We start from the raw sequence: 17,973 nt of genomic DNA, 5'->3' as shown, positions 1-17,973 counted from the left end.
ATTGCTACTGTCATCAATTTCTCGAATATGGGAAGATTAAGATCGAGAACCTCCCTTCCCCTTATTTCCTCCACCCAGGGTCTGATCACTACGTGCGTAAAAGAGGACCCTCATCACCACCATCAATCATCAACATTGTGCTCTGGCTCATTCTAGTATACTAAGCCGACCCTCGGACACTATTGGCGTTGCTGCGGTCCGATACCACAGGGACGGGAACTCCACGATATCCTCGACGTTCATCTGCGGTCAAGCGACAAATCAACTGTGTTGTAATCCCGATGACGGAAACACAAGACATTGCAAGAACGGTCCTAGAGAAACATCATCATATTGAGAACGGGTTCGGCTTTCGGACCCAGGTGGAGACCGAGATACACAAGCTGGGACGACCACAGTGACGACGTCAGAAACAGAGAAAGACCCCAGGAGAGGAGCTTGGAATACTGGATGAAGCATGCAAGCGACAATGGAGGCAGTGAGGTAATGAGGAGAGGCAGTGAGGCACTGATGACTCAACCTGAACAACTGGCCTGACCGTACTCGACCGTAACTTTATCAAAAGATGCATTGGGGATGTTTAAACACCCCGTGTGATTGTGCCATGTTCTTCACGTCAGGACCTCTCATCATAGCTGTTCGTGGCTATGCATGCATACGGCTGTGTGCGGGAGAGCTTTGCGCTGTGCATCGAGTCTTCGACGCAGGACTGTACCAAAATGAGGACAGCAACGATATTCAAGGAGCTCACGGAAGGAATAAACCATGGCACAGCGTTGCAAACACATTAGAGAATAATGTGAACGGAGATAGCGATCTCGCAACCACCAAGTTCCGTCAGACCGGGATTCAAATTACACAGGAGCTTCGATATCGACTGAATCTACTTGGGGGAGATCTTTCTGATGCAACTTCACTGGGCAAGACTCTGTTTGGGATAAGGTTGTGCATTGCAATCAATGGTCTTTGACACGAACACTATTCAGTCAACCCATGCGCGGAATCTCCTCATCTTCCTTGTCCTCTCAAGATCGTTTCTCAAGACACCAAAGCTGTATAGATGTACCATGATCTGGTTCTGCTACAGTCGTCTGCTGGAGACAAACCGTGCAAAAATCTCTCACTGGACACGACTCTGCTTCGCAAGGTATCATGCATTTCGACAGCTATGCGCGTGAGAGAACCGTCACACAGAGAGAGGAGAGGGGAACACGCTCTCGACAAATTTTGCACATGAGTAGGGCAAGCAGCTCATCTCTGTATACAGAATGTGTCAAAGTTATGCCGTAGTTGACATAACTTCTCGGATACCTCTCCGCGATGGAGCTGATCATGTCAAATAGCGGGTCACAGCTGATCACACAAGACAATCAGTTGCAAGGTACGTCAGGGCTGCACTCAGTTATGCCACACTGCATCTATGGCCTCACCCGCGTGCGCGAAGTTATGCAAACCCACCCCATGGCCGCAAAAATGGCAAAGAGTGGTACAGAATCCGAGGAGCCGCAAAGCTACCACTCCATGGATCCTATATCGGTTACAAACTTTGCTCACGGTTCCATATATTCTTCGGAGACCGGAATGCTGTATACGCGGCAATCCAAATGCAATAGAGATATTCATACCACTGGATTGTATTGCTTTTCTTGTGCGCCAAACCATTGCGTTCTAGGAATATAGCTTCCACCCTTGCACACGTACTTTGTGATTGTCGATCATGCTGATGGCTGTGCAGAAAAAACAACTCCAGAATACATCATCTGGGGTGCCCAAGATGTTGGATTGCGCGATTTTCGTTTACAGATTTGTCGAGCTGTTCTTGCACAACATTTTCCTGGAGAGGATGCAATAGCAGAGACACTAGGTATCATCAAGTTCGCATAACTCTCGACTACGGCAAGCTGGTTTCGCGACAGAGACTGCAAATACATCGCACGCTCATGCTGGTAGCACTATAAAAAACACCTTCCGCTCAAAGTTGTTCTCATCGTTAAGTGTGCTCCAAGAACATATGCGATGAACAGATCGAGGTTCGCTCCTGCTGTTGCTCTCGTCCTTGACTTGTTACTATTATGCTGCAGGAGAGGCATGATAGGGAAACGCTCAGGTCAGTGATACTTGATTATTTTGATCGATCTTGGGGATTCAACAGTGATGTGCGATTTGTGTCAAATCTGCCCCCATGTAGGAAGATGCAGAGATGATGGTGGTTCATCAACCTGTGGTCCCTGTGTGAAAGCCTTGGAAGTAGCATCTATTCATCCACTACATCTGGACACCGACCATTATCTTCCTAGGCCGCCCATTAGTCCGGTCTGACACCGCATACTATGCTAATTGCTGAGTATGATTTTGTGTCGATGGTGAAAGAAATGTAAAAGTGGTTATAGGTGCAAAAGTGGGTGTCCTGCCTTGCGACCGTACGGACGTCTCCAGTAGACACGATAACAAGACTGACTGGTCAGTGAAACCGGATTTCTCACATACACACACACAACCGAGCGATAAAATGCATCCGTATTCGAGTATATAAAGTAATCTTCTCCACCACCAATTCTTTCTTCTCATCGCCTGTGGTGCCTGCGACCTGATCTGGTGAAAAGGGACCAAAGCGCACCGCAACATTCTCTGAGCTACCAATGGTCCAATACAAGCTTGGCTTGTTGCAGCTAAGGAAAGAGAACAGGGATGGTCAGGTCTGTGATACTTAGCTTTATTGCAGCTTCTTCGAGTACAGAACAGTATTCTTTCTCTGATGTTATTGAATAGGAGATACGAGGAGGTGGTGCGGTGTCGTGGACCTGTGAATCTTAGGTCCGCTGCGTGGATGCTCGAGTATAGATATCGAATCTGCAAACCAGTAATTACGCGGGGAAAAGAAATCGTCTCGCACATGGTCAGATTTGGGATCTCGTTGCAACCGAGGAAACCATCTACGCCGACGGAACTTCTTTTGTAATGTCATGTTGCAAAACGAAACATCATGCGTTCACACATAGTTATGCTGAATTGACGGGGATTATCCCACGGTTGATACGAGCGAAGTACTAAGAGCCCGTGTAAGACAGTCGCAGATTTTGTGACGGGTTCAAGGCTGTCATGGAGGATTGTAAACAAAGGTAGAAGTCAGTTGGGGGGTTGTGGACGGCAAGAGTAAATGCTATAGGCAGCAATGTTGCCTACCGGCAGTCAAATCACCATCAGGCCTCAAATCAGTTGTGCAGAATATATCGAGGAGAACAAAGAGTTAGTCCGGTCCAGGATAGGGGAAAGAATAGACAATCAGGTCCAGAACCCCTTTTTTTCCTTTGTAATCTCAGCTTTGATAGCGATCAGATACAGACGACGACAACAACAGGAAGAAAAAGAAACGGAGCAAAGAGATACAGTGCAAAGAGAAAGAGTTCCAGACCTGGTTGCCTTCTTCTTGCCGATTGCAGCCGCAAACACGCTGTATTGAATACAATGCAGCATGGACTGATGCTTTTCAAGAAAGAGTCATCACTGTCGGTACTTGATTTGCTCTTTTGGTTCCAGACTCAAACATTTATAGCATCTATGAGGGGAAGGATGTGCACTCTCGTAGCAAAGAAACGGTGAAGCGAATCGGCGCGAAGTCATTTCTCAAATACAACGCGCTTCTTTGAAACAGTTTCTACTGGGGGCTTTGCATTCTTTGCAAACCAAGACCAGATCGGACGGATCATGCAGCGTGTGAACTGTCTGAAGTATGAATATCAGCGCGATGAGTGGAGAAACTGGCCATTGAGTTCTTCGGTGCCCTGAACAATGTCTTTGGTACAGAAGCTAGAAGCGAGACTGGCCCATCTGTTGCCCAGATTAGCAATCAGGTTGAGAACGAGCGAAGGAAACACACTCCAAGAAGCCTATAGTCATCAGGTCTGTGATGCAGGGAACATACATCGCTGGCTACAACTCTGATAGATAGAACTGGAAGTGACTTCAGAAGCGTCGGCCGATGGGGAGATGATGGGGAGATTCAGAATCACAGACCTCCTTCTTGATAGCCTTCTCCTTCTCTTCTGCAGAGGTCGCTCGTTGTTTGTCCAAAGTGGCAAGATGCTCCTTTTCCGCCTTTTTCCGTTGGTCACCTAGCGTGCCGGTAATCCAAGAACTCAAGGCCCAGAGCATTTCTTGACTGATGATGGTGTGATGAGAAGACAGGTGCAACATTGGAAGAGCAATCGTTTCCATCGACCAAACCTTCATTCAGTACCTGACCTAATAGCACGCTATGTATCACCTTTGCACATCAAAATAGCAATAGATGGGGCGAATCAAGTGGCGACCAGACTATAAGCTATAAAACATCCCACTCTGTTCGAAAACGATCTCTTGCCATATGACTGTCGAGAAACCTCCGATGCTGCAGAGAAGAAACTCGACAGTGGCTTGAGACAAGAGCTTGTGTTGGCAAAGTCTCCCCATCGACGATTTGGAAGGGACTAGGTCCCTAAACAGAGGATGGAAAGCGATCAGGTCAATGAACCTTGCCTTTTCTTTACACGGACGACATTGTATCTTATAGTTTCAACACTTACAAGTGAGAGTTAGAAACCAAAGATTCACCGACCTGGTTTCTTCTCATACCTTCTCTTACCTGCCAGATCTCTTGCTATCTTCCATTATGGCGAGAGTGTTGGATCTTAAGAATGGCGGCTGATGCCTGCTTCTGACATGAGGAAAAGTTCCAGCCCAATCATGAGGACCTATATTTTCGATAACAATTGTGATTATGGAAACAGAGGCGTACACCTATAATCAAAGCTGAGAGACAACTAGCTAGTCCATTCGCTCGGCTACAAAGAGAGAAAGAGAGCAAGGGAAATCGTGCTTTACCTACACTAATGTCATCCAAAGTAATGTCACTGAATAATAGTCATCTTGTGATTCTTATCACCATCCACCAACAACCAAGCATAAAACACAAGCCACGGGCATCGATATCCTTACCCAAAATGCCACTGACAGTGGTCTTCAATCCCGGGAAGGTGAACACACCTAACTGAAGGTATGTGTATAACCCTCGACCAGGAAGAAGAAGAAAAGGATCAGGTCAATGACTCCTCCTCGCCTGGAGATCTCCTAGAGTGCATGAATAATATGGCATCTGTATCAAGGGTAAGGAAGTTCCAGCCTTTATGGATTGCAGAGAGACGCGATATGTTCGAGAGTCACTGACCTGACCAACTCCCTCACCTCCCTACCTTGTGAATTGTCTGCATCTTTATGATTGATGAGAACACCCTGCGGACGAACCAGCAATGAGTCCAGTCCTTTCGCAGTCGACATTGAGTGTCTGGAAGTCGAGATGAAAGATCATTCATAAGCACAGAGGATGATTGACATATATAACTCCAGAACAGCGGAAACCATTGACAAACATTCCAAGTTACAATGCAATGTAAGATAGTTGTTTATACCAGGTCCACACTACCATAGAAAGCCAAAGCACATTATAACGAGCTGTTGCCCAAATAATGACATTTGTGATGCAAATATCTCGGCCACTCGCACACACCAACAATAGTGAATATACTCTCTAATCCGTTACCGCAACAAAAGCAGCAAGAAGCCGAATAAGATTGACAACAAATGAGAAAGAAACGTTTGCCTTTGATACCATCAAGACTGTCTAGACATCGCCGTCGCTCTGTCCTCGTCTGCCAAAGGTCATTTCCGGATGCTCTAGGCCCTCGAATGTGTTTGGGCTTTTCTTTACTCCTCCTACCCTTTCAACATCTTTGCCCCTTCAACATGTTGGTCTGCCTTTACTTTACAGTCATCAGCCATGGTCTTGCGCCCTTTTCTTTTTCGCACTCCTAGCTTTACAGCAGTAGCTCAATTCGTGTACCAAGTCACTACCCCCGCAGAATCGATAAATACCAAAATGACTTGCCTGCGAGCCCCTTTATCATTCTTGATACAGTGGAGGACTAAGAGACGATCAGGTCAACGATTCTCATCTCCCTCTTCATGCACTCCTCATATGAATAACACGAGTAAAGTACCTGTGAATGGAATCTAACGGGAAGAAGAATGGGGGATGAGGATGGGAAGTCACAGACCTGACTGGTTTACTTACTTCCCTGCTCCTCGCCTTCACTCAAGTGACCAAATAATCAACACCACCAATTATTGCTCTCGAGGCCATCAACTCCAGTGAAGGCGTCTCGCTCTTCGACAGATAATATTCGAATATCTCCAGCAGAGGTTGCTATTTATATATAATACCAGAGGATGGGAAGAAGCCGCGATATCAAGCATTTTTTGCTGTGGAGGAAGAGGAAGAAGATATGACATTTGTAATGTGTTGATGTAAAAGAGAAATTTGATTGCGCGAAGAGGTAAGCGCTTGCGAAATGCTGGATGCTAATGGTAGTGCTAATGGTAGTGCTGTGTGATGTGCTGTATGATGTGTGCTATGCTATGCTATGCTATGCTATGCCTTTGCTCTCGCTCTCCCCAACAATACTCCAAACTAAAACAAAGAAAATCCCCAACCATAATGACTCCAAGAACCGACATCCAACTCTTGCTGTGAAAGACAAGGCCAACTTCTTCTTTGAAAGGTGGAAAATGTTTTACTTCACTCTAATGCATGATACTCTGCCTCCACCGATCGATCAAATCCCTTTGCGCGACAACGTTGGGATCGTGCATGCCTCCCGCGGCTTGCATCTGCGCCATGTGCGCATAAGCTTGTTGTTGCTGTTGCTGCTGTTGCATAGGAACCGTTTGCTGTTGTTGCATGCCCATGACTCCGTATCCGGGATACATCATGCCTCCATATGGCGCAGCAGTCTGTTGCATGAACGGAGGAGCAGTGTATCCATACCCAGCCATCCCGGGCATACCTCCAGCAGCCATGTGAGCAGGATACATCACAGGCGCCTGTTGAGGTTGCAAAGTGTTTGGATTAAAGTACTGCGGCACCGCGCCAGTGGACTTGGAGGATAGCAAGGGAGGCGCGACTTGCGGGGCCAAATGGCTGGGTGGGCCAACAAGACGGTTATAAGATGTCGAGCGCGCGGCATTGCGATCGCGGAGTTTACGGCGGGCTTCTTCTTCGGCGCGTGCGCTTTCAGCTAGTAGACTTCCAGCGGCGGGTGCGTTGGCTGAGAGAGGGCCATTGGAGGAAGAAACAGGGTGGGCGGCGAGGAGGTTGGCGAGAGAGGAGGATGAGCGGAGAAGAGGAGGGCGGACCGTGCGGACGGAGGGTGGATCTGATGCATCGCCTTTTGCTTCGCGTTCGCGTTGAAGGCGTGCTCGTCGTTGACCTAGAGTTTCTTCTTCCAACTCGGGCTCGGGTGTCTTTGCTTTTGCGCCTGTGATGCCACCGAATGTGCTGAGGATATCTTCTGAGAAGGCTGTAGATTTGCGCTTGTCGAAGTCGGCAACATCTCCTAGTGCGGTGTTGAGCATCTGCTTCTGTTTCAAGCGACGCAGACGCTGTCCGAGTGGCTCATTTGGATCTTCGTCCTCCTTGTCTGAGTCTTCTCCTGGCAATGGAACTGCTTCTGGTGGTGGAAGAGCGGCTTCCCGACGCTGCCTGTCCATTTCTTGGCGGATGCGGCGCGCTTCTGCTGCAGGAACACCCTTGAGACGGAAGCGACGACTGCTTAGTGGTTCGTTGTCTTCAAATTCACGCTTCTCCATCAGACCCAATGGACGGTCCCAATCCGATTCATCTTGCTTGCCTCTGTTGATCAGACCACCCTTCTTGGGGTATAGGACGCCCAATGGAACATCTTCATCTTGCTCATCTTCAGGTTCCACGCCCGGGTCTTCCCATGCAAGCTTGGCACGTCCGTGTTTCTGCTTTCTGTTCTTTTCCACTTGCTTGACTGCATCCATCTGGAGTAGCGTACTATGCATACCATTAGGGAAGGCATCTGCGGCAGTTCTATTGCGCGACTTTTGATGCGCTTTACGAGTTTGCAATTCGGCGAGAAGAGTGGTAGGTTGAGCGAAGAAGGGCATCTTCATGTCCTGTTCATCATTGTAGATGCTCTCCTTATCGCCTTCTTCCACATCCTCTTCTTCCGGCTGCGTATATTCAGGTTGTGGTGATCGGTCTGCTGGCTCGTTGACATCAAGGTTTCCGAAGTGTACACTGGCAGGGCGCGATTTTGCGAATTCAGTGGCAGTGTCTCCACCATCGTTCATATCCAGGTCAGTCATCAGGCTCATCTTGCTGTTTCTCTTCTTCAGTTTCTTGCCATCTGATTTACCAAAGTCGGTCAGCACAGTCATAACGCTATTACGTTTGACCATGGGAGGTCTGTCAACCGTGCCAGTGCTAATGGATCGATCGTGTCCCTTCTTGCCTTCATTCTCATCCATAACCATATCAAGCTTGGACAAGGTTGCGCTACGACGATTGGCAGGACGTTCCTGAGCATAATGATCTTGACCGATGGGGCCAGCGAAAGGATGGTCGGTAAAGACATTGACGGGAGCATTTACGGATGCGGCAAGGATACTATCCAGAGTTGCAACAGCAGACGCAGACTGGATCCTGACCTCGGTGGGCGGCCTTTGTCCTTCGGTATCGAAAAAGACGGAAGCTCTCAGTTGTGGAGGGAGGTTAGCAGTGCTAATACGATTGGCGTTGAGATCCATCATGCTCTTCCTTTGCTGCTTCTGTTGAGGAGAGGTAGGACCGGACTGCGGAGCACCTCCTTCTGCCTCTTGCTCTTCTAGATCGAGGGGAGGTAGCCAAGGGGCACTTTGTCTGTTAGCAGCAGGCATGGCACTCAAGACTTGAGAACGACGCTGTGCTTGTTGGTTGGCCGCGGGGAGCTGAGACAAACGCTTGGGAAGATTCAACATGCGAGGGACTGGAGCCGGGTAGTAGACCATGCCATCGTTTGGCGGAGGTTGAGCGTAGGACATTGGGCGAGCATACGACATGGGACGAGGCTGGCGAGGCATACGCGACATTTGCGACATGCGGTGTTGCATGTTGCCATGGCCTTCTTCATCAATGGTGGGCGAGTAGTGCACACCGTCGAAATCCTTGAAGAGTGATCGGGCATCGCGGAAAGTGTCTGCTGTCTGTGGACGGTCGACAGGGTTCTGGACAAAATCATTGTAGCTGTCGTGGTCAGCAGCTTGTTGGTACAAGTCATGTGCTTCTTGTTGCCATTGTTCCTCCTCGCTGACTTTGTGTTGATGAGAGTATTGAGCTTGTTGAGGAATCTGCCTGTCGTCCTGCGAGTAGCGAGATTGTTGATCGGGTTGAGAGTAATGAGATTGCTGGTCGGGCTGGTCATAATGGCTTTCTTGGTCTGGTTGCGAATAGTGACTCTGCTGGTCGCGAGAGTATAGGCTCTGCTCGTCTTGTTCTTCAAAGTGTTGGTTATGGCCATGCGAGTAGTGGCTCAACTCGTCAGGATCGGTGTGTCCTCTGCTTGCTTGTTCCCACTCTTGATGTTCAGGCTCAGGGGTTTTGTCGGCGTCGGGATTGCGTTTGTCTTCCTCATCAAGCATTTCCATGTCTTCGATGGTCGGGGCGAGGGAGTAGTGCGAGGGTTGGCGACGAGGGCTCGAGTATGATGTGGGCGAGGCGAGGGGCGAGTCCAAGGGACGGCCTTCTTGGACTGGCTCGGGCATGCCGGAGGGACGGTGGAAACTGCTGACTCTCGAGACGGTGGGGCTGGTGATGTATCCTCCAGGCGAGTAGCCACCCCAGCGAGCCTGGGTGTTGACGTCGACTATCGAGTTTGCGTAGCTGCTGGTCGAGTGGTTGCGACTCCTGTTGCTGAGGACTTTTTCGATGCTCTGCTGACGGCCTTCACGTGGGTGCGACGACGAGGCCAACGACTCAGAGGCAATGCTGCTCGACCGTAATGACGCCCGGTCCTGTTCCTGTTTCATCCTGCGAATCTCGTCGCCAATATCAGATCCCCCCTGACTCATCTCTTCTGCTGATTGCTCGAGGCGCTCGACATTCTTGATATAAGCCCCCTGCAGACTTTCCAGACCGGGAGACGGATGTTGTAGCGACACCTGCTCTGCCGACGCCGTGCGCAACAGCGCTCCCCGTGGCGGTGCAGTGTACATGGTCAATCCGTGCTCGAATAGGTACGAAGTAGAACTCGGCCCTATAGCAACCCACTCTTTCCAACAACCATTAGTTTCCGCTGAATACGAGGGGAATGAATGTCGATAGAATGGGGAAGCGCGAGTGAAGGGTGGAAAAGCAAAGACGTGACACAGTCGCACAACCTCTATCGTTTGCTTGCACCCCGGCCAGACTTCCCATCAAAAAGCAGCCATGCGCGCGCCGACAAGCCTCCCCTTACAACCGGCGTCGACGGGAAAAGCTTGGCTCTGATACACGCTGCCACTTTTTTTATTTTTAGCTCCTTCAAGCCGCATTCCTCCAATTCAAGTTCTATTTTGATCTTCATCGTACTAGCATATTGGTGGAGATAGATCTCCCTGAAGGACATGCGACTCTTCTTGACAACTTCATACCTTCTATCCTCATTAACAACCATTCAAGTCCCAGCCATATCACGTCAAGGCCGTTGAAGAACAACGTTCGAAAAGCAAGCATCCACCAAGGTCATCGCACGCGAAAGAGCCGTCTTGCTTGGCACACGCATTACCCTTGGTCTTCCGCCAAACCTACTTTCTTACCAATCCGGCCCAGTTCGCTCTTCCTTGCATCCTTATCTGCATCTCTGCATGTCTCGCAAGGATTTTCTTCACGACAGGGCGGATAGGCCGAGCAAGCCACGATGTGTAAATCCTGCAAGCCAAGTCAGGATCGTCTATGATGACTGCGGCATGATTAATCTCGAGGCTCTTCCCTCGTGCTGCCACGACGGTCCTCGACGTCCCGACCTCGAGAGAAACAGACTCAAGTCACATTGAGAACATGTGTGCCATGCCACAATCACTCACCCACTGGAATGGGTTGAGCCTCAATACAACATGCCACGTGTGATTAAACAGCTTAGCTATACTTCGATCTCGTTACCGAGGAATGTAGGTTCTCATTGTGGTTTTCAGCCTCATTTCTTACAACTTCATGCCTATCTCGGCTCTCCTCAGTATTATCGTTACAGTAATATCAGCTTTGCCCACAGCGGTCTCACTTCCTTACACGGCATGTACCTTGCGACTTTTCCATCGTCTTATCGCATCGCCCAAGAACGAGATGAGCGGGAGATGAAGTCCACACCACATCCGCCATCCGGCCAATCACTGGATATTGAAAACCCTCCTCCCAACCATCACGAGCCAATTTTGTACAACAGTCATCCCGACCAAGAAATTACTGGTAAAATCACCATAGCGTGTGATAGCGATCTCTGTTGTCTTCTCAACACTTGCATCGGTATACCCGCGGGACTCGGTAGCCCTCGATATACGCGCAACCTCAAAAGCTCTGAAAGACAGCGCAGTCTGAAAATACCACAGAACTCCAAGAATCTCATGCTGCATAGTCGCTCACAACGAAAAAGGTGCTGCTACAAGGCACAAACATTTCGAAATTGGCATGAGTATGTCTAATAACAGGAAGCCATGTTTACAAGCCCTGATTATCCTACAAGATATCTCACCAACATCGCTCTCTACGAGAAAGATGCCGTCGAAAGGCGTAGATCTTTCTATACTCGCGAAAATCGTCTGCATTTCTTCAACGTCGCGTTGCCTTTTTCCAAAATGTCGCTGTGGGAAGATCCAATCTTTTTTTTTTTTCAAGGTCAGTAGCCTCCCTGTGTGCTAAATTCTGACACTTCTAGCTATCTCCTACGGCCATGCCTAGTGTTGTTTGCTCTGTATGGTCTGTAGGAATGCACAATGTTTTTAAGATCAGTGCAGCCCTCCACTAAGAGCGTAATAGTTAACGGCTCTCTGCGGACGACTAGAGAGATCTCAAAAACATTGTGCATTTCCACAGCATGCGCGTGACAAAGTTCTGCATACAGGGAGGAGAGATGTCCGTTAAAAACTACAACTTAAGACGAGCTGTCGCAAGGCGTGATGGAAATATCATCATCATCACTACTGCTTACCGGTGTAGTGAGTATAGGTAGGTGATGGTGTGCATCTTGAAGCAGGGAAAAGAGGGCTGAAAGATATCGAATCATCCGAGTTCTTTAATGCTGGGTTTGGCAGTGTAGCTGGACGGTTTCATGTATCATTTCTGTTTTTTTCTGTTTTTCTTCTCCCCTTCATCTCCTTCTTCTGTCCTCCTTTCTTCCTGTTTTTCATCCCTTTCTTTTTATATGGGTGGCTGGGTTGTATGTTGATATCAGAGGTATCGTGGAGGCGTATAAAGATGGAGAAACTGTCAAGCCATTTAGGTGTTAGACATGCCGACTGAAATCTAACAATGAAACTCGAAAACGCAATTCATTCTTCCTCTTTGCGTAGAAATGCTGAATTCCACCAAATCTAGTTCTTGCCATCCAAACTCTTTCTCCCCGTCAACACACCACCACCTCCTCCATCTTGCCTTCTCTGTCTTCTCCGTCCAGCTACCTCATTAGCCCACTCTTGAATCTGGAAGATCCAGCCACCAGCAACAAGTACACCACTAACCACATTAACCAATCTGACCAACAAATTCAACACACCACCCCACTCCTCCGCAATTGTCAACATCAACGGCTCGATATCGAACTTTACGAAAATACCAGGGACTTGGCGTTCGGATACAATGTGCGACTGTTCGGTGACGGCGTATTGGTTTGTGAAGATTGTGTTGCGTGGGAGATGAGTGTGTGCGTTTGCTTCGTCGCCGCTGCTGAGTGGGATGGCGGAGGAAGAGTATTTTTGGAGGGCGGCGGGGTTGTCGGTATAGACTGTGGGGACGACGGAGAGGTAGTATTGGAATTTTTCAAAGTGTTGGTCGGTGGTTGTGCGTGTGTTGTCGAGGGGGTTGTCGAGGCCTGGGTAAAAGGGACCGAAACTCAATTCGTTGATTTGGTGGGAGAAGTTGAATGCTGTGGGTACTGTGTTAGGAGGGAGAGATGAGGAAATGGGAGGGAAGGAGGGTTAGACGTACATTGATGATCCAAGTGTTGGCCAAACTCCATGTATCCGTGTCCGCGAGCGGTGATGTGGAAATCACCTTGTACCTTGTTGAGCTCCAGAGCGCCATAGACACGACAAGAGTCAGGCACAGCACCCCTACTCAACTTGGGCGTCTTTGCAAACTTCTTCTTTCCCTTTTTCGCAGCACCGAGGTAATCATGCACATCCTCCTCTTGATAATCGGCACCTCCTCTTTCGGCAGCACTGCCACCAAGATGATGAGCACCCTTTGTGTTTTGCCAATGCGACCACATGGTCGGGTTGCGGTGGAGGGCTTGACTGGCCATGATGCGGTCGCCAGAGGCATCTTGAACGTTGATGTGGAGGTCGTCGCATTTCATGGCCACTACGACATCGAGGTTGAGTTGGAGATTGTGCGAGATGCCCTTTTCTACGCTGAAGGTGTGGTGCGTTTCACCCACGTACCAGCGGCGCACCTCGGTCACTGCCAGCAGGAACGAGGCGAAGGCGAGGAAGAGCGTCCATACTCCTCCATTTTGCGTCTTGGTCTGGTACGACGGTTTCGTTTTGGCTGTGCAGTGTTGCCGTTAGTGTGGTGCTCGATGAGATGATGGAGGGTGGAAGATGATGAAACATACGAAAGGCGTCAAAGGCCTTCACCACCGACGTTGCCTTGGACTCTCCAAAGGCTCCCTCGTCGAGAGCATGGTCGGGGAAACCATTCATGGTGATATCAACAATCTTGACATGTGAAAGAGTGAAACCAGATAAAGAAGGCCACCTGTACCTGTCCCTGACATGCCAAACCCCCGCCTTTTCCACCAAACCACTCAATTCCCGACGGAACTCCTCCGCAATTGACCCTTGCACAACCACATCCCGACTTCGCTGCTCTGTATCTCATCAATCTCCATCTGATATCGACTTGTTCACCTTCATCTGATATCACCATCGGTCCACGGCCATCTCCGATACCTTCCAAACACAAAACAGGAAGCTGTAAACTGCAATCGCTCGCGTGTGCCCTTGCCTTTGCCTTGCCCTGAGCACTGACTTGTGGATCTACCGCCCCTACTGCACCATTATTTCATCAAGCAGACAAAAAGAAGCATTTTTCAGATAAGGGAGAAGTAATCATCCATCAAGTCGTGATACAAGTACACTATATAAGAAGCACTGTTTCGCTTCTACTCTGCGATCCAATTGCATTCATTGCATAACCATCATTCAATCATGCTCGTCAATTCCATCTTCGCCGCCAGCGCATTGATGGTCTCTGGCGCAGTCGCCTGGAACAAAGGTATGCTTTCCCGACTTTCATCTTACTCATCAATCTGCTGACATCTCAAATCTCAGACGTTCATCAACAAATCGGCTACAGCGCCGAACAACTCCTCACCCCCTCCACAAAATCAATCCTCCATCACATCCTCGAGCCCAAATACAACGGCAGCATAGGCTTAGCAGCATCCTGGGCAGACGACTACGCCCACACCACCGAAGGCGCTTTTTCCTACCAATGGCATTGGATCGATTCAGCAGACAACCCACCCTACTATTGTAATGTGTATTATAACCGTGACTGCACGAAAGGCGGTTGCGTGGTTTCCGCCATTGCGAATCAGACGCAGATACTCAAGGGATGTATCACGAGGGCCAAGAAGGGGCAACTTGTGCATGGTGAGGATTTGCAGTGTTCGTATGCGTTAAAGTGGGTTGCGCATTTCTTGGGCGATATAGCGCAGCCTTTGCATGCGTCCGGTGTCGCGGCTGGTGGCAATGACTTTGACGTGGTATTTGGAAACCATTCGACCGAATTGCATGCTGTAAGTTCCATTCCTCTTCTTCTTTTGATTTACCACTGATCCGGGGTTGTTCAGGTCTGGGATGGCTGGATCGTCTACGCAGACGCAAATGTCACCGGCTTCCCCAACAACACTATCCAACCATTCTTCAAGCACCTCGTCTCCCGCATCCGCGAAGACGACTTTTCAATCCCCACTGCAGAATGGATTGCTTGTAGCGACCCTTCCACACCTTTGGAATGTGCGCTCAGCTGGGCTCGCGACAGCAACGCCTTGACCTGCGATTACGTCTACTCGCAAGCTTTCAACGGTACAAACCTGGCCACTAGCGGATATGCAACTGGTGCATTCCCAATCGTGGAGTTGCAGATTAGTAAGGCGGTGTTGAGATTGGGTACATGGTTGAATAAGCTTGTGGCTGGTGATTATGACCATGGAAGAGATGTTGTGCTTCAGACGAACCCGAGTTGGTTGTTGGGTCCTGATGGTGGAGAGTAGAAGTGGTGTGATGTTTGTTGTGTATGAGCGAAGGAAGATATCGAAGATGATGGACACGATGTCAAATATTTCCAGAGAATGACGACCTGTTTGTCGAAAATTCTATCCAGTATGATATGTGCTCATTCCCAACGTTGGCGCTGTCCAACGTTGCAGAAAGTGCAAATTCGTGTCGCAATGAAGTTGGCAAATCGTCTCTTCGGGATGTTGCAGCACCCAACTTCACTGCTGTCGCGAGGAAAAGTATGTTGACCGCCTTTCTTTTCCTGAGCTTTCTGTCATGACATCCTCCCCGTGTGCTGAATTTTGTCACATCAACTCTCTTGCCGTAGCGACGTACATCAAAACACCTGTAGAAATGCACAATGATTTCTAACACTAGAGCTAGGTCCAGAGAGAGAGATCTGGAGCGCCGCTCTCTGTGGACGAAGCAGTCTTGCTCAAAATCATTGTGCATGTCTACAGCTCCACGCGTGACAGAGTTTAGCACTCGGGGAGGACGTCTCGTCGGCATCAAGAATCGAGACCGACAGTCGAGCGGAATAGGAAAATATTGAGGCTCCTGGGTCGATGCATAAGCAACAGCGTTTCGTCTGCGACGTGAATCCAGGCGGCCTGTCGCAATGCACAGTTCCTCTGCTTCAAAGACATAGGCAGCTCTTAGATGTTACTCTTGCAGTAGTTGACTTTGTGCGCCGACCAATGCTACTTCTGAGTAGACTTTATGGTTTGTTCTTTTTAACATCCACGTTCAGCTCATCGCTCGTGTTTATCGGCCGAGTATACACTGTCCAGAACACCATAGCGACCAGATATCTCCGATGGCATTGAGATGGTCGCAATTACCGGTCCGGCCCAATGTGAGTCTGCGCGCTTGTCCCTCGGTCTTGCCATTTCGATGTCGATAATCTCCAGATCCTCGACTCCCGAAGACGCTCCACCGACCACAAAAGCCGGAACCGCTCGGTGTGGGGCGGCCTGGCGTTCCAGATCTTCAGATGAAGACCATGCTTTACTGCTGATAGCATCCATCCAAGTCTTGACGAGAGGTCGCAGGGTCGCGAGCGAGAGAGCGATGATGCCAATTCCTGCTTCAATGGCTGCAAGAATGACAACTTTTGGAAGTTTTGAAGCTGTGGCGAGTTGAACCCTTCCTCCACGGATGAATGGAATGCGCGAGATGGAGACGATACTTCCCATAGCGGCTAGTGATAACAGCAAACACACAGAAAGCTTTGCTCGAGGTGGCATCTTGGTCTTCAGGACGAGGCTGACGGTGGTCAGAACAAAGATCCAATCCGTAGCTGCTGTCAAGGCTCCGCTGAAGTAACTGATCGGTCCCATCACAGTGTCCCAGTCCAGACAATTTTTATGTATTAGAATGTTGGAAGGAACACCGCACTGGAATATGGTGAGAAGGATGACCGTTGTCATTACTGCCACGTAGAGAATGACCGAGACAAGTATAGTGCGTTTCTGCCACTTTTCCTGAACGATGCGAAGGAAGAAGACTGCAGCAGAGAGTTTGATGAATATTTCCGTCGCGTTCCAGACCGTAATGCCAGAAATGGCAAGCTATCCTTCATCAGCAAATGTCGTCAAGATGGATCTCATCAGAACCCACCTTTCCAAGTTTCTGTGTTGCGGAAGTTTCTTCAACACCGTTGATTGCTTGAGTTGCTCCCATGAGAATTAGAATGATACAATTGCCGGAATACAGAAAGAAGGCGATGATGAGAAGCCTGTCGTCCCAGCCAAAAGCCTTGATGAGAAAGCCTCGTACGTACACCCTCATTGACAGTGCAATTCCTGTCAGCAATAACATAACACCGCCAACAACAATCGTTGATATAGGATCAAGTCCAAACTCGTCGACATCGGGATGCATCTTCGACGACCGATGCACCTCGACTACTCAAGGGCATCTGTCTGACGGACGGTATGAGAAAGGGATGGAGATTCTCGAGTAGCACGGTTGGGCGGCGGCGAAAAGCTTATGATTGTGTTTAACGTGAAGAAATAAGGTTGGTGGGTGGAGTTCAGGTATTTGGCTGAATGATGATGCGATGCGGAGTCGGATGGCTCGGACCTTTTCTTCAGGCACCTGGGCCTTCATTTCGTCTGTCATCGTTCTCTGGCAGATGTCCAATTTGCAATGCCGTGCGGTTCGTAGAAACACACAAGCATGTAGAAACGTCTTCGACAGAGACGTTACCCCTTCGCGTGCGGGCGAGCTCGAAGCAGGAACCCGTTTTCGAAATCCACGTGGGAGATCACTTGTGTCTTGTTCCCCGAGCAAATCCGATCAGCGGTGCGATGAATCGATTCTCATGCTGGTCCATCACGGTTGCCAACATCGCAGCGGTTTCTGTCATGCGTTCACATATACATATGTACGCCCTGACTGGTGTGATTCCTCTGGCTATGTTTCAAGTTCTTTTCATCAGTTCGAGCTTTCTTTTCCTGTCGTTCATTCAAGCTGTCAACAATACTGAGATGTTCTCAACGGCACGGGACGGGTCGGTCAACGTGAACGTTCCGGTGCCTCGGTCTCAGACTGTTGATATTTCCGGCTAATTTGCTGAGAGAAGCGAAGATCATCTGTCTCTTCCACCTTTTGATATACCAG

At 49.1% G+C, this 17,973-nt stretch overlaps 5 protein-coding genes across 5 annotated transcripts; 1 reads left to right on the top strand and 4 right to left on the bottom strand.

Annotated features, from left to right (window-relative positions):
- Nucleotides 1-6,332: 6,332 nt before the first annotated feature.
- On the bottom strand, nucleotides 6,333-10,267 carry M438DRAFT_342607 (uncharacterized protein). Its single transcript, XM_029904801.1, has one exon. It carries the CDS (start codon nucleotides 10,087-10,089, stop codon nucleotides 6,616-6,618), a length of 3,474 nt encoding a protein of 1,157 aa, XP_029763613.1. The 5' UTR covers nucleotides 10,090-10,267; the 3' UTR covers nucleotides 6,333-6,615.
- A 1,789-nt stretch (nucleotides 10,268-12,056) lies between these two features.
- Nucleotides 12,057-13,767, bottom strand: M438DRAFT_394575 (DUF1692-domain-containing protein; the record flags this gene model as incomplete). Its single annotated transcript, XM_029909169.1, has 3 exons — nucleotides 12,057-12,989; nucleotides 13,052-13,612; nucleotides 13,680-13,767. 3 exons carry the CDS (start codon nucleotides 13,765-13,767, stop codon nucleotides 12,439-12,441), a joined length of 1,200 nt encoding a protein of 399 aa, XP_029763612.1. The 3' UTR covers nucleotides 12,057-12,438.
- Nucleotides 13,768-13,921: 154 nt separating this feature from the next.
- Nucleotides 13,922-15,497, top strand: M438DRAFT_342604 (nuclease PA3). Its single transcript, XM_029904800.1, has 3 exons — nucleotides 13,922-14,341; nucleotides 14,398-14,867; nucleotides 14,922-15,497. The coding sequence occupies exons 1-3, from the start codon at nucleotides 14,275-14,277 to the stop codon at nucleotides 15,342-15,344; spliced, it is 960 nt and encodes a 319-aa protein (XP_029763611.1). The 5' UTR covers nucleotides 13,922-14,274; the 3' UTR covers nucleotides 15,345-15,497.
- M438DRAFT_124957 (uncharacterized protein) lies at nucleotides 15,142-15,979 on the bottom strand. Its single transcript, XM_029898772.1, has one exon. It carries the CDS (start codon nucleotides 15,856-15,858, stop codon nucleotides 15,406-15,408), a length of 453 nt encoding a protein of 150 aa, XP_029763610.1. The 5' UTR covers nucleotides 15,859-15,979; the 3' UTR covers nucleotides 15,142-15,405.
- Nucleotides 15,980-16,100: 121 nt separating this feature from the next.
- M438DRAFT_266363 (uncharacterized protein) lies at nucleotides 16,101-17,169 on the bottom strand (the record flags this gene model as incomplete). Its single annotated transcript, XM_029900099.1, has 2 exons — nucleotides 16,101-16,919; nucleotides 16,969-17,169. 2 exons carry the CDS (start codon nucleotides 17,167-17,169, stop codon nucleotides 16,101-16,103), a joined length of 1,020 nt encoding a protein of 339 aa, XP_029763609.1.
- Nucleotides 17,170-17,973: the final 804 nt, after the last annotated feature.

Source organism: Aureobasidium pullulans (assembly GCF_000721785.1).
Source record: "Aureobasidium pullulans EXF-150 unplaced genomic scaffold scaffold_3, whole genome shotgun sequence".
Lineage (NCBI taxonomy): Eukaryota > Fungi > Ascomycota > Dothideomycetes > Dothideales > Saccotheciaceae > Aureobasidium > Aureobasidium pullulans.
The sequence above is the reverse complement of the archived record's forward strand: the minus strand, read 5'-3'. Positions and strand labels throughout refer to the sequence as shown.

Bases quoted from the DNA above. Each gene is read 5' to 3' on its own strand.
- M438DRAFT_342604 (XM_029904800.1), top strand. From the start codon at position 14,275: ATGCTCGTCAATTCCATCTTCGCCGCCAGCGCATTGATGGTCTCTGGC. The intron at 14,342-14,397 runs GTATGCTTTCCC...CTCAAATCTCAG, and splicing joins CGCAGTCGCCTGGAACAAAG to ACGTTCATCAACAAATCGGC. The intron at 14,868-14,921 runs GTAAGTTCCATT...GGGGTTGTTCAG, and splicing joins ATTCGACCGAATTGCATGCT to GTCTGGGATGGCTGGATCGT.
- M438DRAFT_342607 (XM_029904801.1), bottom strand. From the start codon at position 10,089: ATGTACACTGCACCGCCACGGGGAGCGCTGTTGCGCACGGCGTCGGCA.
- M438DRAFT_124957 (XM_029898772.1), bottom strand. From the start codon at position 15,858: ATGCCGACGAGACGTCCTCCCCGAGTGCTAAACTCTGTCACGCGTGGA.